Genomic DNA, 23,195 nt, shown 5'->3' on the forward strand with positions numbered 1-23,195 from the left:
ATCTCAACATACTCAGACTTGATTCACACACGCTGCCTATAAGTCAATCATATCCATCTCGCAAGTAACTTGCATAATGCCGAATCCTCATGCTATAAAGCGAGCGCGTACGAGCATCGTCGATGACGCGGTCACTCGCTCATTCAAGACCGATGACCTTCCCCCTCCTCGCCGCAAATCTTTGACTGCACCAGCGATCCCCGACATTGAGCAGTATATTCAAAGCTTTGTTGACAAATGCAGAGAATCTCACCCAAAGCTTCACGCTCAGATCAAGAACACGATCCGGAAGCTCGACCACGTCACCTCGTTCCAGGGCTACAACGAAATCATCGTGTACCTTCTCAAAAGCATTCATCCTCCCATGGACGAGTTTGAAAAGACCAGACTCTCTTCTCGCGTGAAGAACTACATTCTCGCGGTGCTGGAAAGGATCGTCGCGCAGTGTGGCCCATTCGCCAAGTCTGAAACGCGCTATAATGGTCTACCGACTCTACTACAGATTGCACGGAGCTTCATAGATTTCGGGTTCAGTGCCGACCGTATCTGGACGGGGACCCGTTTCTTCGATGGAGTGCTCGATGGCCTCTCAAGATCATTGCTATCAACTATTGAGGGGTTGAGCTTCTATGATCGAGAGAAGATATATCGTGGCCTCGATTCGGGCAGGCTGTATACACAACTGAAGAGGCTATGCAGCGATTGTGGGCCGCGTTCAATGAGCGCTTTTGTTGTGTTTCATCAGGCTCGACATGAGCTTACACGTGGCATCGGGAAGCGGGACATTTCCGAGGATTTTGGTCCGTATGATCGCAAACGTATCGAGTCTTCTCGTCGGATCGACACCGACGAGTACGGCAACTTCTTTCCTCAGTATTCCGAAGTGGAAAAGATCCAGAATATAGTGACAGGAAGCGGAAAAGTTCTGGGCAAGACGATCTGAACAATAGCTACCTGGCGAGATTCCTTAGGATTTGACAGTGACGACAAAGGCGGCAGCTGCCTTGAAGATTATTCCGACGGTCAAATTCTGGTGTAAAATCTCAATGTGCTATTTATAAATCTGTCACTGTCGACTGCTGGCATTTTCTAATCCTGATGTGACAAAGGCGTTAGACCATCTTCATGTTACTTCCAGAATGTACCTCTCATACTATATTGGATAATTTACTGATGCTCTATAAAAGTCAAATCTCAAGTTCCCACTGAAGACACATGCAACCGTGCACTGACACTGCACAGCTGGTCTTGGCACAGCAAGAGCACTACAACTAGCACAGCACGGTCGAGGTATTGTAACTTTTCAACAAGGTTAGGCAAGGTATGGCCAGTTCATCACACTATGTGAAACGAGCGGAGACTTCAGTATTGGACTGTCATCTCCATAAGAACAGCTTTACCCCGAGTACTAGTCTACAGCCTGATTTATTCTCAAGGGCCATAAGGTAGCATGAGCACTTTGCGTAGATTATCAGTCAAAAGAATGAGAAGCATTTAGTGACTATCAACCACAGTGGCAGACATTTGATTGAGGTTGAACTGCGAATAACCATTAAAAGCAGGCAAAAATCACAATATAGGACACAAGATGAAAACAAGCATGAGGAAACAAATGACTCCTACGCTTGGCATCGATCGTACGCCATATTACTGCAATGATCTTTCAGAAATGGTAAGCTAGCCCGATCGGAAAAGGCAAGCTGGCTTAGGGACTTTCCTTAGCGACATTCATGAACAGAGACAGAAGCTCAGTTGACCGAGTGGTATAGCTTACACGGATTCCCCTGATCCGACTGACCGCGCACATACAGGTTGGCTCGAATCTTGATATGAGAACCCTCATTCATCTCTGCTTCACGGAGCATTCGGAGGTATACACGTGGAATCATCTCATGATGCTGTTTAGCTTGGTCGACTAATTCCCTGAGCCGGTCAAGGATAAGCCCCCAAGTGCCGGCGCGAAGATGGATGTACTCAAAAAACATGACTTCGAGGATAGGACCAAGTGGGGCAAGCCACTTGATAAGCTGGGATTCGGTCAAGGCGGCGTATGCCAGAGAAAAAACCTTGATGTGCTTCCACTGCAGGCCATCCAGCAGCGGGGCCACTGTCAGTTTCCCCTGGTTGCGCAGGATCATCATTTTCTCCGGCGCATCCATGTAGACATAAACGCGTTCGAGGTCCGGACCTGAAAATATGGCCCTAGAAAACAGTTTGAGATGCGGGTAGGCCTTTCCCAAAGCTGGTGGTGGGAGTCGGTATTGTGCATGGTCCAGAGGTTGCTGGAAGGCAACAGTGTGGAGATTCTGTAACGGGGCCCGGATTCCAGACCACAAACAGCGATCCTGAGCTCGCGATATGGGGCCCGGGGCTGTGAGCATAGCAGACATGTTCTGGCAAGGAAAGCAGTCAACAAGGGGATTCCGAATTGTTCTACCAAGTTTGTGAATTGCGATGGGTAAATCAAACATTAATTTGGCAGGCACCATGGGCGTGCTGGCCAAGAACTGAACCCTATTCCACTCCATATCATGGCATAAAGCTTCCGGGAAACGATCTCGCTCTAAGAGAGCAATTTGGTGGGGACTTGGCCCTTCTATCGTGTCGAAGAACCCCAGAAAATCTGCTTGTGGCATGCGGGTGAAGCATGATGCCAGGGCATCCACGAAAGACCCAGATCTAACGAGTTGGAGCTGCTGGGACATCTTTCTCGCTGTAATCCTTCTGACCTAAGAGAAAGGTATCCTGTAACTGCAAGACTAGTGATTGATCAAGATTTGTGTCATCATTCATGACGACTGTTACCTCAGGCCGAAGGTTGGGGAGGTAAGGCTTCATCGCGTGCAGCATGTGATGATAATTGTATTTGATCGTCTCAAGCGCATCCGAGGGGGCTTTGTGCTCGCCATCGTCGTGGTAGACCATTCCTTGCCCCGTTAATGTCTCCAACCGGTCTATCCATTGATCAAGTTAGTCTTCCAGTTCACCTTGATGATGTGACGCGGATTCCTGAAGGCTCTTCTCGTGGTCTCTGATGCGAAATCTAAGCCCGACCCGGACAGCTCGGAAGCCCGCTGCCACGAGAGGACAACCTGATAGCTGAATGGCTCTATCCAGCGACGCCTGGTCTAAATTCACGAAGAGAATTGGGCATAGTAGTGACGATGACAGTTCGTTAAACAAACGACAAACCAGGCGAAGGCTTGGAATAGTTCTCCGATGTTTCTGGACTTCCACCGGGCTGAAATCTTCACCCTGCCAACGAGGTATGAAAGAATTCAACCAGAAATCAGCCTTGCTGCTTACCCTGAAGTCTTGGAAGTACTCGAATATCTGGAGGAGTAGATCGTTCGGGACGTCGAAGATTGTGAGCGGCCGGATCGAGGGGCGCGAGAGTTCCATCGCTCTGATTCGCAGAGCAAAGCAATGGGGTTCGAGCTTAAAGAGGATTACACATGCGGTGCATGGTTCGTCTTCAAAGCGTGTGTGCTTGACCGTTCCGAACGAGCCTTGATCGTTTTGCGAATCTGTTTCTTCCAATGCTTCATCGGAGTCAGTGCCTTCATCGGAGTCTGCGGGTCCATTGTTCTGTGCAGGCCCACGATCCTCTTCTCCGTCTCGCTCAGCGACGCTTTGACCGGGCCCATGGTTGCCCTCTGACACCGACTGCTGGATGTAATCGTCCGAACCAGTGTCCTCCTCTGAATCTTCCAGCTGGGTGCTCACTTCGACGTGAGTCAGCCCCTGTGAGCTCTCCTGTCCTCCTTCCGAGTCGTGATGTCCTCTGAATCTGACAGGTCGGCGTCGCCTTCGAAAAAAATCATCGTCCTCTGAGATCCCAGAGTCGGTCTCGTCCCACCATCGCCGATCCCGAATGTCTTGCTTCAAAAGATCGATGTTTGTTAACAGCTCGTAAACTTCTTCCAGCTCCAGGGTTGCACGAGCTCGGGAAAGGAGCATTTGATCGAGATACGCGAGAAGGGCCTCGCCGCGCTCGACTGTGGACTGAGGGCAGCAGCACGCCATGTTGACGCGCTGGCGGTTGTGTTGAAAGGTACGCCTGAGGAACAAGTCAGGATACTGGAATAGACGGGATTTGGTGGAAAGACATAAGTCAAACGGCAAAACTCGAATCTCGACGACGTGTGAGATGGGGAGGGGAATGGGGAGAGGCCGATGGTGTCTGTCACTTCCTTTGTCAACAAACAGCGACATCACATGACCACCACTTAACTTCTGCCTAGCCGGGAAGCAGCATAAACTTAAGTAAAATCGATCACAATCAGGATTGGCATTAACATGGCAGTACAGTCGAAACTGACACATATTTTCCTCAAGCCGTCCTCGTCCATGAAGCCTTGCCCGACCTGTCCCCAGGTGCTCACTCTGCAGACTCTTTCTTTAAAAGACTTCAACAACCTAAATCACCCTTATTCGTTCTATGATCTCATATGGCTTCTTTCTCTGACACCATGATCGATAGATTTTCAGGTGACCTTAAACCGGAACTCATGTGAAACTGTTGTTTCAAAGATTTAGCGGCCACGAGTGAAGGCTCAAACCCAGAGGCAGGGACAACAGCCTGAAAATGTCAATACAATATGCCTGCGTGGTGAATGGATCAACGAACACCTTGCGACTTCTCTATACGAGATGCCAGCCTTTGATTAGACTTGTCAAAAATAAAAGAAATAGTCCTTTGCTAACGAGAATCTCAGAGAGCATGATGCTCTTTTGAATATCAACTTCATTTCTAAATGTTTACTCCACCACCGTCTTGAGTTAACATACGAGTGAGTTGGAATAAGCCTCAACATTGTTAATTTCACACGGAAACTATTTATCGAAAGAGATATGGCGAGGAAAGATCAGACTCTCTCGATCTAGATATGAGCCTCTATCCTCAGTAAGTTACTAGTACCACTTGTGCACAGTACTAGTAGTGAGTTAGCCGCCTCTAGAGCCTCGTTTCCGTGTTTGATAGGCCAACGTCAAGCCCTCAGAGCTGCCGGAACATCCAATATTGGTGATACCTAGTAGATGCATGGAACACCTGAAGCAAACATCCCAGCCCCGACGAAGCACCCTCCTGAGGATCACTTGCGGTTGGGCAGTCAGCTGAGATGAGGGATCCCAGCGAAGGAGATCTCATCTGCTCTCTCTTCCATCATTCATTCAAGGAGACCTTAGTATCACGCACCTCGTTTCACGAGCTGCACATTATTTGGTCGAGGGTCTCGGACCGGTTGCTGAAGATCAGTAAGGTACCCAGCAACTGGATTACTGCATAAAATCATGAACTCAACTACATCATTTGACGAGTCTCACACTTTGGGCTCTCAACTTGGCCAAAATAAAGGCAAAATAGAATTCCACAACCATCCTGGTAAGCTCAAAATCCAAGCTGAAGACCCGCACCGTAATGCCGTTCCTGATCGGCCGATTCTTACATTTGGGCCTTCGAACTTGCCGAGGGAAGACTAATTCTCTGAGCTGAGGTCGAGCAGGTATATGAGGTATGATGAAACACACTAAACTCTGGAAATCACCACCCTCAATGGTAGGTGGCTGGCATGGTTAAGATGGGTAATTTGTCGTTCGAGTATGGTACATATTAACATTTCAACTTTAGCTAGCGACTAGCCTTTAGGAAGGGGTCGAGCTTCCCACAAATTCAAATTATTTTTACTTCTCACTGTCACTACAATTAGACACAGGCCTAGTAGAGAAAAGACCAACTTCCAATATTGTGATTTCATTCTGCTCAAGCTATACGAGTCGAAGAAGATGGCAGGTTCTCCAGCCAATTTTCCGGACGCCACACAGCTGTTAATTGAGCTGGAGCTTAACTGGAATTTTCTCTGTTCTCTTTTCAAGCTGAAACACGACAAATTCCATCATATCTCTGCAGAAGAATCCTCAGAATTGTTGCTCTGCAGCCGACTTAGGGCATGGATTGCCACGAGGTTCCCAATCTAGTAAGCGCGGACGGAATTAGCGCCGGAGAATAGATAATCTTTATAATCACTCCGATCTCTCCGCGGACTTTTGACAGGCTTGACAGGCTCCGATGAGGCCTCTCCTTGCTCCGGAGACACACGGATTGTTCGTGGCTCCGGACTGGTTACCCTTAATTCTCACGGGGACTCATCTATAAATATGTGCCATTCGGTGCATCAAGGTAACCCTACGATAGAAACCATCCGCGCTCTCCAACAGAACAAAAGGTTTCTTTTCCGTTTATAGCTTCTAAACCAATCGACACTTAAGTCAATCCGCAAGCTCACCATGAACTCCTACACCTTCAACATTGCCCTAAACGGGGCGGTCCACGCACGCATTTCCGACCCGACAACCCCTCAAAACAAACCCCTTCTCGTCTTCCTGCACTACTGGGGCGGCTCATCCTCGACATGGTACAAGCTCACATTCCCCGACTCCGCGACATCTCTGAGCGACAAATACACCATGGTGGCAATTGACCTACGCGGTTGGGGCCAGTCAACCGGACCGCTCGACGGAGCCGACGAAAGCCAGTACTCCATCGGCCCAATGGCGTCGGATGTGGCCGGACTCTTACAGCACTTGCATGCCAACAATGACACCCGGCACCTTTTCGCGCACGGCGTGGTGCTAACAGGCCACTCGATGGGCGCCAAAGTCGCCCTGGCCACCTTAACACTCCTTCGTACCCACCTCCTAGACCTCGTCAAGGGCCTGGTGCTCATCGCCCCGGCACCGCCGACGGCTCTGCACTTGCCGTCCCATATGAAGGAGCAGCAGAAGGTGGCATACGAAACAAAAGAGTCAATCACGTGGTCAGTGGAAAATGTACTCGGGCATTTGGACCGATTGAGCAAGGAGGACATGAAAATGATTGTTCGGGACAGCCTGGGCGGAAACCCACTGGCGAAGATGGCATGGCCGCTTGTGGGCATGGCGGAGGATATAACAGCCGATCTGAAGAAGGTCTTGTTATTTAGCGGCCGACTCCAGGGATTACGGGTGAGGATCTTGGTAGGCGAAGTCGATCCGGTCGAGACAAAGGAGCGAGTTGACCAGGAAGTCGCTTCTTTTCTTGCGGCTCGTGGCCTTGATGTCTCTGTCAAGGTTGTTCCTGGCGCTAGACATTTGATCCCCTTGGAAGCGCCGGAGGCTGTTCAACGCGAATTGCTGGAATTCTGATCTGGACTGAATGTGGTGTAGAGTAGGCCTTGCATAGGTAGTGCTTGGCAGGGAGTGTATTTCGGGGAGCTTAGGCTTTTGCTTTCTTTGTTCGAGCCATATATCTTACTCTTGTCTGTTTCACCCACACAAAGCTTTCACACCCTGTAGACTTGGAACACACACATCGGATCATTAAGTCAAAGCGGTTATGAAAGAAAGAAGCCACTGGTGAAGTTGCTTTTAGTCTCACCATATTGTACCATCATAGTCTGCTAAATCAACTTAACTGTGGCATACACCTGTCCGGACTCCTTGAAGTCATTACGCAACACCTGTAGCACGCTAGGTAATACCTGGAATTATAACGTGCATATTGTTCTCTGAAGAAGTGATCCCAACCAGTAGTACTTGTAACTGTTCGAAAATTCCGGAGTTTAATTCTTCTACCCGTGCCAAAACCAATTGAGCAAACCGAGAATTTGAAACCCTTGAATATGAAGCAATGACGACGATCAGGCTTATTCGTGGCGTTCTTGAATGCGTCTACAATCTTCTCCACCTGCTCGTGCAGTCGGTATACTCTGTTCATTCAGAATCACAACGCGATTGGTGTAACAAAGATTTTGGTTGCCCGCTAAGGCCAGAGTGACGGCATGCCCAACAAAGAATATACGGCCTGTCCCCCGCTAATGAAAATAAGCCTGATCAGTTGCTAAATCAATCCCACTCTCGTCTCTAAGACATGCCTTGTATTCTACAAATGAATGGAAAAGGAGATGCCAAGAGTGATCCTGGTTCTTTCCTTGGAGAGACATCCGACAAAGGAAGTTCGCATACACAGTTACAGAAATAGCCACCAAGAAGCGGCAACAAACAACAAAGAAAGCTGGTATCAAATTCATTCGTATACACAACAATTATACCAAAGATTTTAAGCGTTGTGCATACATGTCTCGACCAATGCTCTATTTAAGAGGTCATCTCCGCCTATTTCTTTCTGTTGTTCAATCTGTCTGCCTACATCCTCAGCTCGATAGAATTAATTGAACGCCTAATGCTGCCTTGAACGTCACTTTGAATTAGCAAAAGCACAACCCAGCACGTACAAAAGCCAAGAAGCATCTATTCACCTACTTGCCGAAGACCTCCGATAATGCCACCACTACCATACCAAAGCTCGTCCAAGTCAGCACGAAGCTCATTGAGGGCGACACGAAACTCATCCTCGCCGGCACGGGGCGTCGTCAAGCCAAGTGTTGTTGTCAAGCCGCGAAGACGGTCGTCCACGTCGCGACAATGCCGCAGCTCAAGAGACATCGGGTCTATTATGTCGCCTAAGCATCCCGAGTCACCCAAGGTCATCGTTGAGCCACTCGAGCCCTTTATCGAGCCACCCGAGCTTTCGCAAACTGTCAAAAACCTCGACGATCTACCAGATGCGTCAGATGTGCCAGACGATCCCAATGACCCGAATATCTCAGATATCTCAGATGTCCCAATTTTCCCAGCTTTCCCAAGTCCTCTCGAGTCCTTACAACATAGACCCACGAGTCGTGACAATAACAGGCCATTGCAGCTTGCAGTCTCGCAACCTAGTTATCTCGCCCAGCTCCAGACTGAAAATCCACACAAGACTTTGGTGAGACTCGACATCGACAGCCCCAAGATAAAATGGAAGTTGGCAATCAAGGAGCTCCTTCGCCGTTGCGAAGAGCTGCGCAAGGTCTACCCCAGCATCACGCCCATCGGTGCGGGCATCACCGACCTCCGCCGGCGCCGAATCGCACTGTTCAGCGAGCACGCTGCCGCTCATGAAGCCCCCGATTCCAGTGCGGAGAAGCCCACAACGTTCATCCGTTTTCAGCGCGATGGAAAGGACACATTCGCTGAATCCGACGACAAGGACGCGATCCTCGAATGGGTTTCTGCCATCCCCGAGAATCAGCCTCCGCTGTCCGTGCAGACCAATGGGACCCTACGCCCTGCTGGAAGCACATGGTCGATGAGTGTCAGAGCGGGGCCGGGTAGGATGAGTGTAGGGTCCGGCATCTTCTATTCGGGCTTCTTTGCGGATTTGCCTTTCAGCGTGCGGGGGCAATTCACATATTCGAAAGGCCAGGAAGATTCATTTTTGGCAGATTTTTCTCTGGGAGAAGCAATGTTCGGGGACCAGCAAGGATCAGTCTCCTGGGGGTCTGAAACTGGAACAACACGCTTTCGTAGCCCTTTAACATCACTGTTTTATGCTTTTGGAGGACGATTGTTCCGTAATCTCTCACAAGGGCCACGATGACCTCTGCTCACGGGTTAATTACATGTTTGTGTTTCGCTTTTGGCTTTGTTTGCGCGGAAGATGTATAGCACGGGAACGAGATCAGAAAACAAGATTTTCGAAACCCGAGATTGATTTTTTGATGTTCAGTTATTGAATGTATTCTGTATGAGACGTGCCACAAAAGCTATGCTCGGTGCATTACTCACCTTTTAGAAGCACCATTCTTGAAAATGTTTGTTGGACTCCTGACCTACACACGCTAGTTGATAGAATCAAGCTTTCGTTCCAGAGTAAGATTATACGTTAACTCTCTAGTCTAACAGACACTGTATACGAGTATGTTATGCAAATCTCTCTTGGCGTAGTTTGGTGGTGACATTCCCGTCACAGGGCGCGATTCACTAAACTCCATACCCTTGTAATGTTTTGGCTACTAGTACTAGTTTAGACAATACACAGTGATGCAGTAGTTAAAACTGGGTATACTTGCAGAGGGAGTTTTAGTGAGCTTAAGCAACGTACTTATGTGGAGGTTGTGGTCGAGAGATGCACTCACTACAAAATGCATCACTTTACTGAACTGTATCAAGCCTTCCGTATATGTAAGTGCTATTGTGTATTATTAAGAATAATCTTCATAGACTTCAATGAAGACATATCACCAAAGCACGAAATATTGCATGTCTGTAAAGGCATCAATGCTGGACCTTAGTTGCAGCCCACAACAACCCAGCTCGCCTTCGTCGCATTGACTGGCATACGTTGAGGAATAATTATACAAAGATCAATTGTAGTTCCTTGTCTACGATAACAAGGCTACGTACTGGCAAGGTCCGTGATAGTATGATCTGTTATCTTTGGCAAGTCGCTTTGATGTGTGGACGGAGATTCCCGCAAAGAGCTTGACAAGGAATAAACACGATAAAGACATGCAACGAAGTCCTCTTAATCAGACACGAGATCCCTTTCGGCTCAATCATGCAAGTCTCTACATTGTATACTCAGACCAAGCCTATAAATACGTCTTCATCTACCCACCACCCCAGGACTATCTACAGTCACCAACAATCATAACCTCACAGCTTTCATCTCATCACACATTGACTATCCCCCTGCAATCTCAAGCACAGGACAACTATTAAAAATGATTTTTAAATCCCCAATGACCATCATGCCAGAGTACATTACCAGGGGCGTGCGATTTCATGCAAATATGCAGGAGGTAAAAGGGACCTGGCCTAGGACTGATACCTTTGTGAAGCTTTCAAGTGAGGCACAGGACCGACTGCTCCTGGTTAACAGCCACAGGCTAGAAGAGGGCGAATGCATCAACTGGAATAGAGCGACGCTGGAGCTCGGAGCCCGGTTTCGGGGCATGCGACACTGGGGTTTCCGACCCCTGGTCAAGCAGTACGGGGGGGTGATCTGCAGCGGCGACGACAAACATATCCGGATGTTCACCGAGTCCACGGAGGACGGCGACCCGATTCCCTTCGAACGGGACGGCAGGGTCGAGTTCTGCGCCGATGAGGACTTTGAGATCATGAGGGAGTGGGCTTTGGGTCTTCCGGCGTGTGAACCCCGATCGCTCCCCGATCCCAAGGATTCTAATTTTGTGCACGACATTCACAATATTGTGGGCTATGAAGCGACACCTCTGCATCTGGGGAAGGACTGCACATACACCCTTTATTCTCAGATGTATCCATTACCGAAAGATGTGCATAAGAACGCGATGTATCGAGTGGAGTGCGAGAAATTGGAAAACATAAATGGGGACTGACCGATTACTACTATCCTGCACTGGGTACGCGGACCATGTCCTGACTCTGATGTTTGTCCCTGTTGCTCTGGGTTATGGGTAACCTTCACAGCGTCTTCGTAGATGAAGAGGAAGGAATTAACCACAAATCAAGAATTCACGCAATTTCACTTCGCATCAACAGCATACAGGCAACGGACAGTCGAATCAAGTAGCACAACAGGAGTATAGTCTCTCCTTCCATTCCCACTATCATCCCGCGAAGGCAACACTTGTCTCCACCACTAAATAGAAACCTTGCTCACAGCGCACCTTTCATCAACCACAATCACGAAGCAAACGTACGCGTTCATTTAACCATGTAAATTAGATAACAGCGCAGAGCGCTCTGGGTACATACTGTTCCCTGAGTCCAGTGCGAATCCGGCTCTAGAACATCCTCGCACATACTGGCTCTCAGGCGAGTAACTCTAAACGGTAATTAGCTCCGAGAGTGACAGGGTTCAGCTTGTTCTTTGAAGACCTCAATTCACCTCCTTAGCAAAGCATTAGTCGGTCTCAATGAACCTGCAGTGCAATCCGAATAGCATTAGTGCACCATCTAAATGACATTGTTCATCGAAATGATTAGTCGCTTGTAACTGTAAGCACTTCAAGTATCCTCCCATCAATAAGCATAGGTGGAGATAGGGCCAACGGTGGACGGCGTACGGCTCGAATCTTCACGAAACCTCCGATCTCCGGACTCTGCCGGGGAGAGAGAGGCCGTGCCCATTGTTGGTGTGAATCATGCGGAGTAAAGCCCGAGGTCTTAAGGTAGAGCCATGTCGCGTAGCCCATCTCTGGCGATTGACGTACGTCATTCTCACCACACCATGTAGCGCGAATGGACCACACAGTGACTGTCTTCGCACGCCGGATCTTTGCTGTTGTTCATCTTCAGTTGAGTGGCTTTCGGATGATATGCACAAAATACAGTAACAGTGACGCTGGTAATCTCTTGACGCGCGTGTTTCCCATGCATCAAGCTGTGCTATGAGGGGGACATGGTGAGAAGAATGGCTTGACATCTACCAATGGTTATATTCTGAAATTGTCTCTCGTTTCATCTTCTTTTCGACCTACCTTTGCAACTGCTGGCTTACATGGCTAACATAGTATTGCCTCTCACCTGGGATGCGTGTGAAAATTTAAACATGTAAGCCTGTAGTGCCGTTCTGAATTACTTTTGAATACTCTGATCCGCTGACTTTGAGACAGCTCGTCAATTAATAGGCAGAGCTCTTATCGCTGATTGTCGATCTACCAGTCGGAGATCTGCATAGAGGCTTGCGTAGGCTCCGGACGAGGACAGGGAACAAAACCTTAGTCATGCTCCCGTAAATGGCGCCCCATCCTTTCGGTATCTTTATAGACTGGCTTTGATTAACATCTTTCGACAAAGCACTCTTGAAGGGCCCCCCACCGTACTCTCCCTACCGTGGTTGCCTGTCTGGCGCCACTCACCTCGGTTGCTCTATACGAGACTATTGTCTAAACCTCCTATGGTGGCGTACAGGGATACCCGTGTTCAACAGCACCAACACCGGGAACTTGACTCACTGGATAGACATTACCGTCTGGAAAGGCATTCCCTTTGCTGCCACCACCGGGGGTCAGAACCGTTGGAAAGCTCCCCAATTAGCCAGTTCGTGGAATGGCACTAGAAGCTAAAGATTGGGGCAACGTCTGTCCTTCTGCGACTTCCAGCGCCGAAGGTTACACCATTGATGAAGACTGCTTGAACCTCAACATCTGGTCTCCGACCAGCACCACCGATGCCAAGCTCCCAGCCGTCATGTGGAGTTATCCCGCGCTCTCGACTGCCGTCGATGCGCTGTTCGATGGGGGTGGGCTGGCCGACAAGGGCATGGTCTTCGTCAGTTACAACTACCGCAGCGGCGCTTTCGGGTGGCTCGCCACGCCCGAGTTGACAGGCGAGCTCATCAATGGCAAGAACAGCTGGGCCAACTGGGACATGGTCGACCAGTTCGCCGCCCTCAAATGGATCAAGGCCAACATTGCCGCTTCGGTGGTGACCCGGACCACATCACGGTCATGGGCCAGTCCGCCGGCTCGGCAGCCATGCAGCACATCCTGAACAGCGAGCTCACGAAGGGACTGATTGATGGTGCCATCCTCGAGTTCGGGGTCCGATATCCCCAGGATCCGCTGTGCACAAGCCTTGCCGAAGCCTATCGCACGTTGGAAGTCACCTACAACACCTCCGCCAGGTTCCTATCCAGCCTGAACGTGACCACGCTGGCTGAGGCCCGCGCACTGCCCATGGAAGCCCTGACCACCAACTTCCTCACCTCCTCATACGACTTCACCGCCACCCTCCATTACTACGCGATGCCCGACACCTACCACAACACGCTGACCAAAAGTTTGGCGCAGGACGTCCCCGTGCTAATCGACAACACGAAGGACGAGAGCGGCGCCACGTACGGCCTGAACCTGAGCCTGTCCGAATACCTCGACGACCTGGACAGCACCTACGCAGGCATCTGAGCAAAGCGCTTCCTGGGCCTGTACCCGGCCACCAACTCCGCCACGGCGTCCGGCGCGTACAATTCGCAGTTCACCGGCCGCACCAAGGTCGGCACCTGGCTCTGGTCGCAGCTCTGGCGCGCTCACTACGAGAGCCCCGTGTGCAACTACTACTGGGACCATGCGCCTCCGGGGAGAATGGCCAGGCCGGCGCCAGCGCCTACCACGAGTCCGAGATGAATTACGTTCTAAACAACCTGTATGCTACCGATAAGCCGTGGACCGACGACGACTATCGCATTGCCGAACGGATGAGCAGCTACCGGGCGAATTCCATCAAGACTGGGGATCCGAATGGCGAGGGGCTCGTTCGCTGGCCCGCTGTCAATCCTTTCGCGTTAGTGCAGCACATAGGAGATGGCTGGGCGAGATTCCTGTAGCGTGGAGCGAGAAAGTTGAGCTGTTTTAGAGGTGGTTGCGACGTTGAAGGTGTTTAATGTTGGGTGATGATCGCTAGGTCGAGTGCGAGAAGCCCTGTGAACTGGGACTAAGGGCACAACTATTCATTCCTGAACGACACCTTATTGTCTCTCTCTCAGCATGCTTCAATTGAAAGAAGGGGTTGGATTTGTCTTTCTGGGTTGGTGGGTTGAGAACAAAGAAAAAACAAAAAGAAGTAGTTAGCATGTCCTGGTTTCGATCCAGGGTCCTCCGGGTTATGAGCCCGGCGCTCTTCCCCTGAGCTAACATGCTTGGTGGATATAATTCTGACTCGACAAGTGCTTTATAGACATTAAACAATTTGACATTGTTAATTGTAACCTTTGCAAACACCATCTAGTTGTCTCACAATCATCCTTTCATAGTCTTGGACTGCTCCTCTTATTTTGCTCCCTAAAGAAACGCGTGCCAAGAAAGGCGGTAAATCAAGAATTTCGTGCCTGGATTTGCTTGGCATCTTCAGACGCCTTTCGCGCAATATATATCGCTCCTACAAGGATAACAAACTTCTGTAATTCTTCTATTCGTTTGCCTCAACGACGCTGGGAACTTCCCAGATAAAAAGAGAAAAGGAAAAAGAAAAAGCGAAAGCTAGAAGCTGTGCTGATAAGCCGACGTCGCGTAATAATAGTAGGGCATGGAGCAAAGTAGAATCCCAGGTGGTTATGATTGCATGACACTGCTATTCGCTTATCAACAGAAATATGAACATTATCACACTCATCAAAGTCCTCCATGTCATTGTTCATGAGGGTGACCTTTGTGGCCATGCAAAAAGGAGTGTTAATAATTCCTATCACCTAAGTAGGAGCAGCATAATGGGCTGTATCGGTTGCAAAGTATTCTGTGATGTCATGTGGGAAGCCACAGCCGCAATTTACTGCTTAATGCAGTAAACAAGGATCATAGATCCACGATACAATCCACTTTGCACAGTGTGTATCTGAATTAGATGCAGGACTATTGGAGCTTGGCTGCAGGACGACTTCTGAGATCGACCAGAAACATGAGTGTGATCAGGGACAGTACACGTGTGACATGTCATAAGCCAAAGGTAGAGGATTTATCTTGTACCCTGTTGCGCTGTCTGACCTCGCTAAGCTTCAATTATCAGCCAAACAAGCATCAGCCCACAGTATGCGAGAAGTCGACTGATTTTATTTGTCGAAGCAGGTCCTTCAATGCTGCGCTGCAGATTTGACCCTGGAGGTAGCGGCAAAGACAGCTTAGACAAGTCACAATAAGCTGCCACTTCTCCGCTACTTGCGGATTATCCATACAAATACTCATGGCGCATAAACAATTCCGAGCTCAAGCATTTACGTACTATGAATCCCTCGAATCAGATGTAGGATAATTGCATGGAACGGCCGGATTTGTTCACCGGTTAGGCTATGGTTAGATTCCTTTGCTCCTCGAACCAGTTGTGCTATCTTCTCCTATACCTACCGCAACAAATCCGACCCCGAGCTCCTGAATGAGATATCAGATCTTGGGAAATGTTTCCAACGGCGCCTCCGCAACTCTGCACCCTAACAATGGACCTATTACCCTATTGCCCCTCCATTCTATGATGCCTGAGGCAGGAGTCTATGTCTGAGACATGACTTCGGGTCTTACAGTCACTACTGGTTAGACAGAACCCGGAGACTATGAGAGATGTCTTACCCAGCCCGGGCCTATAGTGGTATTTACTTCATCAAGTTAGGCTCAACACAATTTGTTTCCATTGTCTTCCATTGTCTTGGTATCCAACCCCAAAAGCCCACAAAGGAAAGGGGCACCTCGGCACCTCTCGGCCCGATGATCACCGATGCAGACACGCTATTCCTAAAGCAGACAGCTCCCACTCTAAATTAAGCACACACGAGACTAAGCCACAAAGAGTAAAATTTTACGATCGGCCCATGAATTTCGCTGCTAGCGTTGGAGATGATCGTCCAGTTCCTGCAACGTAACTCTAATCGAGTCCTTATCGATCACCCCTAATATTCTGTAATGCTCTGACGACGACCCCTCTACAATCGATCCCTCCGTGGATCGAGGTCCCGGACGCAAGAAATATGAACAAAAACAAAGAATTCAATTCAAGGTATCTCAATAACTACTGGAACTCAAAGCGACCGTTGATGTTGAAGAGGCGCTCGGCCAGGTTGACGTCGGCGGTGCGCCAGCCACCCTGCTCGTCGCGGAGCTCAGCGCGGAGGACGGGCACGTTGGCACCGCCCTCGATGTCGAAGTACACCCCGCGGGCAGTCTCGAAAAAGTTGTTGCCGCCCCATTGGAAGTGGCCTGTTGCCAATTGTCAGAAAATGTGGTGAGAGAAAAGACAGAAGAAAGCATACCGTCATTGTTGCCGATGAATTGATCCAGGTCAACCATGGCGGGGCGCTCGCCGCCCTGCTCGTCGCGGAGGAGAGCGTGGAGGCAGGGTCCCTCCAGGCGGATGGAACCGGGGACAGCGGACTCGTGGAAGCTCATCTTGTGTGATAGAAGGTGATGGAGGTTGTTGGAGGGTTTGAGAGGATGGAGGGGATGAAGGAAGAACGTCAACGTCGGTGGCATACGACCTTCCTTTTATAACCTGGCCTCTTCCTCCCCCTCCTATTCCCAGAGGGGTCTGACTCCTGTGTCGGTCAGTCTTGCCCCCGCATTGCTCCCTATCGGGTGGGGATTCGTGTTCGTGACGGTGAAGGGTCAAAGGAGCCACTTCTGGCGAGACAGCCACAGTACCAGGTGGTTTCGGATTGGGAGAGGGGCAAAAATGGGGAGCTGAGAGGCTGAGCACTGCGAGGCGTGGCTGAAGCTGTCCAGAAAAGAAAGCTGAATAGTACCCACTATCAGATCGGGTAAGGCGAAGCGGTCTCGATGGTGGGTCAGGGGGGTGGCAATTACCTAATGGCTATTTGTCGTCTTGTCGACGTGTACTTCCGGGTGTAAACTGTCTACAGTCGATCGTGGTGATTTGAACCGGCGACATCGGGCAGATCAGATGGGTTTGTCTGGTTGTCTTGTCGTGGATGTGATTTGTCGTATCGATGGATGGAATTCGGCGTACACCACCACCCAAGCAATACGGGGAAAGCTTGATCGCACACCTTTGGGCTTATCTAACCTACCAAGACCGGAGTCAAGAGCATTGTGAAGAGTCACCTCAACAAGATTGACCGAGAGCGTGTCCACCGTATCATACGAGCCTAGTTGGGACTGCCCCAAGCACATAGTACATCACATTATCCTTGAACTATGTACCTGCTATCGTCCATCTCCACTCAATTGCGGGGACCATTGTTCCAGTGCTAACTCTGCCGATCGCTTCAGGATCTTTCTCAAAGACAGGCAATTGAGGAGATCGGTGTGTCTACGCATCTCTCAAGCTGCCTGTCTTACCGGGGCATCACAAGTACTAAGCCGATGGCCCGTTACACTCAGTAAAATTGCAATACAACTCACATACTTCGAGGCAGACTGTCCCAGCCACTAACTTTCGCTTGGGAAGACAAATATTGGATTATGCGGATTGTATACGCGTCAACGTCCTACAGAATCAAGGTGTACTGAGTCAATGTCTTCCAAGCCTGACACATATCCATTGCTAACGAACCCCTCCTCCACCACAACCTCAAAACTATGATACTCTCATAGACACCAACTCATCCCAAAGCATAAACCGCACCTGGTTCAATCCCCCATTCCTCTATGCCACACTCTTTGAATCCAAAAACACAGTCCATGCGATGTGACAAGACGCAGACTCACGCCCATCGGCAAGTATCACTCTGCCCCGCGCCGTTATTGACACATCCCCAGCTGCAGCCCGAGACGATACTGATTCCTCCGCCGCTCTCGCAGTGGTACAAGAAATCTCCCTTCTGGTTGACGAAGGACCACCACTCGTTGCCGTACTTCTGCTTGATTGCGCTGTCCATGAGCGCGTTGTACCTGGTGTCTACATTTATCAATGATCAGTAAGCATGTCACGCAGCCTTGAAATAGGGCAAGCCTACCGACGTCGTCCAAGACTCCTGCGCAGTAGTTCATGCCCGGGGTGCAGTCTCTTGCTTGGACGGAGGCCGTCAGAGCCAGGGCGTTGACGATCAAGGTGGTGAGGAGCTTCATGGTTGAATGGGATTGAGGGTTGGGTTGGGAGATATGCTTGGTGTGGATGGAGGAGATGGTTTGGGATAACGAAGAACTGGGATGAATGGCAGGGAGGCAGCGAGGTTATATACCCGGGAGCGAGCGATGGATGAAACTTTCTAAGTGTGTGAATCCTTGATCGAAGCTCTATCTCTGATGTCATGACGAACTAATTCTTGAGCGCACCGATGTTGTCCATCTGATGCAGTCGAGGTCATTTTCGAATCAGATGTGCTCTGTCATGCGCAGGGTTTCTATCGTTTGTCGATAGTCGAATGATCGGCAGTGTGCGTCGTTAATGCTATTGCTATGAGTCTCAAGCTCGGTTTCGACAACGTCGAACATGAATATATCCGAAGCATTTACAGAGATCATAGCAAGCATAAGACTATCAGTGGCGTCTCGGACTCATTGCATAGTCCAGCCTGCAGCACCTCCATGATTTCTCGACGGCTGTCGCGATGGGTGTATGCTGTCTGCCTATCGAGTACTTCGCTCTGTAGATTCTTCGCCGTTCGCTAGCCTTACGCTCGGCGCCCCTTGCTTCGAGCAGACAAGTTTCAATAAACCCGCAAGCGCAGATCAAGCCTCACAAGGGTAATGTTTCGGTGTAGAAGTACCAGAGATTGCTAAGTCGGACAATTTGACGTGCATGGATGCAGGTGACACCGACTTGGCATTACTGACTGTCTCTTGTGTTGCACGACGGGGATATGTTGTAGTGCTGACCATCTATATGCAATTAGAAGTCAGCTCCGCTCATCATTGATTCCCCGGAAAGTATTCGGTCGCTTGCGCGATGGCGGTTGTAAGTGAAGTATCTGACCTCCCCGTTCGCGGTACCGATCGTGGAAACGCAGCAAGTCCTTCTCTCCTCATGAGTTACATCATTTCCTTCGGAAGTCTTGTCTCTCTTGTGTTGCTGTCAGACTTTTCTTGCATTTGACTCCAATATAGAATAACATGAGTGCAAAATCGATGGCATTATCTAGCTAGCATATAGAAAGTGTTTCTCAGGCTGACCGTCAGCACATCATTTCAAACCTACGGAACATCATATGGGTATCATACATAGTCAACAATTTTGAGACAGTATTGTTGTGGCTTGATCATTGTAAAAATTATATTGGTTGTCTGTTTATGGTGGCTTTGATGCTCCGCCGCGGAATACCACCTCATTCGGCGATGCCTCGTTCGTGCCTGTTGACATTGTCTGCTTTTCAGACCTCTCCCCGCTAAGACATAAGATGTCATATACCGCTCATCGAAGCCACTGACAATTTTCATCGTCATTTTGTGTTACATGGCACCCAATCCGTCATTGGTGCCGGATGCCCTGCGAGTGGCCGAGCTCGTAGGGAAAAGGTCATGCATCTGCAGACAATGAAAGGTGGAGAGTCACCGCAACGAAGTCTGAAATCCGGACAGTTGCCATTGTTTGCTGGTGAAATGTTCGATGACCTCCAATGCTGAAGCAAAAACACAATGTTCCCGTGTAGCTTCTCAATTACTAGTAGGCCGATGCCTATTGTATGCCTCACTCATCGTCGCTGTCATACGCCACCAACGGCTGTGCCGAGGCCACCTGCTGAGGCTTCGAGGAAACCGAAGCACGAGCAGCGCCTAGTGCGGCTAGCGTACTACTAGAGAATATGCCGCCCTGCTCGGCCTGCGCACCAGGAATTACCGCCTGTCCGCGCTGCTCCTCAGCTCCCTCAAGTGCAAGCTGCTCTGGCTGGCTATCCTCGGTTTTCTGCAAGCCGACGGCAAAGCGCACCTGATCCGGCTCATCGTAGCCCTCGAGGTCGTAGCTGGTCTTCTGTCTTTTCGCGTTGGCATCCTTGCCCTCGATTTGGGCGATAAACTCGGCCGGCAGAGCGCGGCGAATGGCCTCCGCGGCTTGCTCTTCGATGCGTCGGGCTTCTCGCTTTTGCGCCAAGGGATTGGGATCCTGCGTGGCCCAGCGGACGTTCAGAATTTCGTTGTGGTCGAGACTCTGGTGCGCCATTGCCTCTTTCGCGAATTGGGCCATAGCTTCGGTTTTGTAGGTGACCTGGAACTGTCAGCAACCATAGTAAGAGCGAATGTGGTAAGCCACGTACGAATGCAACACCACGGCTGGTCAGAACTCTGATCCGGTCAATCTCGCCCCATTCCGCGAAATGACGCGCCACTACCTCCCTGTTGTGTACCTGGTCAGCATCCTCATCGAAAAGCACCATAGTTCATCCCTGCAGAGAGCAGGAAGCATTGCCGCGTATTTCGGATAATACTTTTGTGAAAGTGGAAGGGAAAGTTGCTTACTCGATATCGTCACTAGAAGCAAGCTCCAGGTTAGTCAATTGCGCGCGGAAACACTTAAGCCGAAGTGAACAGGAAGTCATACCTGACATGAATTTTGCCAACATAGATCGTCCTGTTCTGACGCAGGAAGCTACCCACACCACCCATGTCATCCCGATAGTCGTTGAATTTCTCGCGCCCGAAAACATCCATCTGAGGAGGAGTGATGTCATGGATCGTCGGTCGGCGATGAAGGTATTCGCAGTCTTGACCACGGTGGCAAAGACCTCGAGCCTGCGAGCAGAAAATGCAGCGAGGTTAGCATGGTGTCTCTGAAGTCCCAGACGAGGAATTTGAAGAATCCTTACGAAATGCAGGCAGATGTGCGCGCCGGGCTGCGCGTCAGCCTTGGTGTACCCTGAATCGCGGGCGAGATTACACCTCGTCTTCGCCGCCGCCTGTGAGTAATCCTCCCGGTCTCCGCCTGCCCATTTGTTGTAGTAGATATTGTAGGTTGTGCCGGACTGGGGCTGGAACTGAGCCTGGATCTCCTTGGCCTTGTCGGCTTCGATCTGGACGCGCGCGGGGCGTCGCTTCTTGCGGATGATGCGTTTCTTAACCACAGCGTCAGGCGGTGGACTCGGGTCTTTCGGCGTAGTGTCAGCGTCAGCCATGGTGGAAGAGATGGGTTGTGGACGGAGATTAGTTGGCGTTGGAGGTTGATTATTGCGGCGACGGGATCAAGCAATGAGTGATAAGAGATGGCGCCCGCGGGTGATGACCAGTCACGTGATACTCGATAGCCCGGATAAACACGTTCGCCGGAGCAATGCCTTGTCAGTCAGGCAGCTTACCAACCCACGGGCCATATGGATGCCATCGAACGTTTCGTAGGCGCCTCAACTTCTCTCCTCAGGGATTAATCGTTTCGTCGACGTCGTCCACCTACACATTGGAGAAACAGCACCGCTAACATTGAAAAAACTTGCGATCTCACCCAAAAAACCACATGATGTTCCCTCAACATCTGATGCGTCGCTGTATGCAGATCTTCAGTGGGATAGATTTTGTTCTACTATCGAGCACACCGTGGTTGAGGAACCCTACGTACGTATGGACATGGATGAAGAATGTTATTCAGGGCCGTCCTCTCACCTTGCGGAATCTATAGTCTCTTTCACGGGAGCCTACCATATGATTGACCCTCTTAGGAGATTTGAATACAAAGCGCGAAGATGTAACTCCCGTCTAATCGAGCTTCTCCGCTGGACGGATTCTTTCGTACCTTGCACCCCGAAGGTTGAACCGTTCAGCTCGGGGCTGGCTTCGTGTCTTATTTGTAGGAACTCAAGCAACCGTATCGGAGATTGCCGTACTATTGTGTAGTTTATCCATAATCCTGAGAGTGAATCGTTCAATAAAAGAGCCCGCATCTGCATCCCCTTGGAGCAAGCCACCAACCCAGAAATAAGACACCTCGGACGGAGACATGAGTAATCGAATTGAGCCTGCGCGGAGTCTCAGACTTGACCCAGCACTGCAACCATGTCCAACGAACTCAGGTCTTGGAACGATATCCTCCGGCGCCGCCGTTTCGCTGACTTCTGGGTCCCCTCTACGACCACGTCGTGCATCCCTGACATTTTCTATGGAATCCAAGAGGCACTGCTAGATGTGGTTCTACATGAATTCCCAGAAGTCGAGTACCTCGCTTTATCGCCTGATCATGTTCTCATCCGGGTCGTCCTGCTCGACCGGGGCCCCGAGTACCAAAGCGGCGAGGATGCCCTTCAGACTCTGTTGAACGGCCATCTCCAGCACCTGATGGTTAAATGGTACGGTGAGTCGGAGCCGCCGGCATCTACGGAGCTGGCGTGGTCCACTGCAACTCTGGCGGAGGGGACGTTTGACTTCGTCCAATTGAGCAATGTTCAGTTCTGGAAGATAGGGTAGAAGCCTGGGCTCTAACGTGATCTCCGCAACCTTCTGCAGGTGACTTCTATCATGAAGATAGTGAGTTGGACTGATTCATGATCCGACAGAAAACAAATTCAGCCGATGAGGCTCTCCATTTTTTCTTATTCCATGTTTTATCTCTTCCTTTCGAAGTATCACGAATCCGAGGGACGTCATAGGACGCGCGTGTATACTACCTTGCCCGTAATCAGAGCGTATCAGAGCTTTACAGTTGAATCAGTCAACTAGACCGAGTCTTAGTTGGTCTAGCTTCTGTCAGACAATGTATAATTGACTCGGTCATCTTCCCTAATTGAGCTCGGTGCGAAAAGCCCTTTTCAACCTTTTCGAATTCGCCAAACCGAATCCTCTTCTACCTAGGGCCTAATTTCGTATGAGAAATCGACAGCAAAGATGCTGGATTTAAAGTCAGTTTTGGAGATCGGATGCTTTTGGTCGATCGAAGCTACTCTGCGCTCGCTAAGGACCAATTGGTGTGGCACAAGAAGAATACTTCAAGGAACAATGTCATGACACGGAATGCAATGGGATTAGAGGGCTTAGTGTCTGATTATTCTG

General features: G+C 50.0%; 10 protein-coding genes and 1 non-coding gene across 11 annotated transcripts; 5 read left to right on the top strand and 6 right to left on the bottom strand.

Moving 5' to 3' along the window:
• The first annotated feature begins 14 nt into the window (after positions 1-14).
• Positions 15-1,023, top strand: BO97DRAFT_453364 (uncharacterized protein). The gene has a single exon (XM_025699067.1). It carries the CDS (start codon positions 77-79, stop codon positions 941-943), a length of 867 nt encoding a protein of 288 aa, XP_025550951.1. The 5' UTR covers positions 15-76; the 3' UTR covers positions 944-1,023.
• A 680-nt stretch (positions 1,024-1,703) lies between these two features.
• BO97DRAFT_86281 (uncharacterized protein) lies at positions 1,704-2,837 on the bottom strand. The gene has a single exon (XM_025701106.1). It carries the CDS (start codon positions 2,703-2,705, stop codon positions 1,749-1,751), a length of 957 nt encoding a protein of 318 aa, XP_025550952.1. The 5' UTR covers positions 2,706-2,837; the 3' UTR covers positions 1,704-1,748.
• BO97DRAFT_86280 (uncharacterized protein) lies at positions 2,838-4,151 on the bottom strand. The gene has a single exon (XM_025701105.1). The coding sequence runs from the start codon at positions 4,024-4,026 to the stop codon at positions 2,971-2,973; it is 1,056 nt and encodes a 351-aa protein (XP_025550953.1). The 5' UTR covers positions 4,027-4,151; the 3' UTR covers positions 2,838-2,970.
• A 1,921-nt stretch (positions 4,152-6,072) lies between these two features.
• Positions 6,073-7,192, top strand: BO97DRAFT_453368 (alpha/beta fold hydrolase). The gene has a single exon (XM_025699068.1). The coding sequence runs from the start codon at positions 6,289-6,291 to the stop codon at positions 7,183-7,185; it is 897 nt and encodes a 298-aa protein (XP_025550954.1). The 5' UTR covers positions 6,073-6,288; the 3' UTR covers positions 7,186-7,192.
• Positions 7,193-8,320: 1,128 nt separating this feature from the next.
• On the top strand, positions 8,321-9,460 carry BO97DRAFT_425100 (uncharacterized protein; the record flags this gene model as incomplete). The annotated part of the gene is made up of 1 exon (XM_025697041.1): positions 8,321-9,460. One exon carries the CDS (start codon positions 8,321-8,323, stop codon positions 9,458-9,460), a length of 1,140 nt encoding a protein of 379 aa, XP_025550955.1.
• Positions 9,461-10,613: 1,153 nt separating this feature from the next.
• On the top strand, positions 10,614-11,225 carry BO97DRAFT_425101 (uncharacterized protein; the record flags this gene model as incomplete). The annotated part of the gene is made up of 1 exon (XM_025697042.1): positions 10,614-11,225. The coding sequence occupies one exon, from the start codon at positions 10,614-10,616 to the stop codon at positions 11,223-11,225; it is 612 nt and encodes a 203-aa protein (XP_025550956.1).
• Positions 11,226-12,587: 1,362 nt separating this feature from the next.
• BO97DRAFT_453370 (alpha/beta-hydrolase) lies at positions 12,588-14,176 on the top strand (the record flags this gene model as incomplete). Its single annotated transcript, XM_025699069.1, has 6 exons — positions 12,588-12,606; positions 12,763-12,895; positions 12,954-13,275; positions 13,311-13,652; positions 13,764-13,895; positions 13,943-14,176. The coding sequence occupies 6 exons, from the start codon at positions 12,588-12,590 to the stop codon at positions 14,174-14,176; spliced, it is 1,182 nt and encodes a 393-aa protein (XP_025550957.1).
• A 241-nt stretch (positions 14,177-14,417) lies between these two features.
• On the bottom strand, positions 14,418-14,489 carry BO97DRAFT_t160. Its single transcript has one exon. It is a non-coding gene; the product is annotated as a tRNA-Met (tRNA).
• Positions 14,490-16,221: 1,732 nt separating this feature from the next.
• BO97DRAFT_443532 (CVNH domain-containing protein) lies at positions 16,222-16,770 on the bottom strand. The gene is made up of 2 exons (XM_025698373.1): positions 16,583-16,770; positions 16,222-16,529 (listed from the first exon to the last, which is right to left on the bottom strand). The coding sequence occupies exons 1-2, from the start codon at positions 16,716-16,718 to the stop codon at positions 16,342-16,344; spliced, it is 324 nt and encodes a 107-aa protein (XP_025550958.1). The 5' UTR covers positions 16,719-16,770; the 3' UTR covers positions 16,222-16,341.
• Positions 16,771-17,992: 1,222 nt separating this feature from the next.
• On the bottom strand, positions 17,993-18,356 carry BO97DRAFT_425104 (uncharacterized protein; the record flags this gene model as incomplete). The annotated part of the gene is made up of 2 exons (XM_025697043.1): positions 17,993-18,186; positions 18,245-18,356. 2 exons carry the CDS (start codon positions 18,354-18,356, stop codon positions 17,993-17,995), a joined length of 306 nt encoding a protein of 101 aa, XP_025550959.1.
• Positions 18,357-19,433: 1,077 nt separating this feature from the next.
• cwc2 (active spliceosome conformation promoter CWC2) lies at positions 19,434-21,372 on the bottom strand. The gene is made up of 5 exons (XM_025699972.1): positions 21,029-21,372; positions 20,764-20,954; positions 20,682-20,693; positions 20,480-20,558; positions 19,434-20,430 (listed from the first exon to the last, which is right to left on the bottom strand). Exons 1-5 carry the CDS (start codon positions 21,332-21,334, stop codon positions 19,915-19,917), a joined length of 1,104 nt encoding a protein of 367 aa, XP_025550960.1. The 5' UTR covers positions 21,335-21,372; the 3' UTR covers positions 19,434-19,914.
• Between the last annotated feature and the right edge of the window lie 1,823 nt (positions 21,373-23,195).

Source organism: Aspergillus homomorphus (genome assembly GCF_003184865.1).
Source record: "Aspergillus homomorphus CBS 101889 unplaced genomic scaffold BO97scaffold_20, whole genome shotgun sequence".
Taxonomy (NCBI): Eukaryota; Fungi; Ascomycota; class Eurotiomycetes; order Eurotiales; family Aspergillaceae; genus Aspergillus; species Aspergillus homomorphus.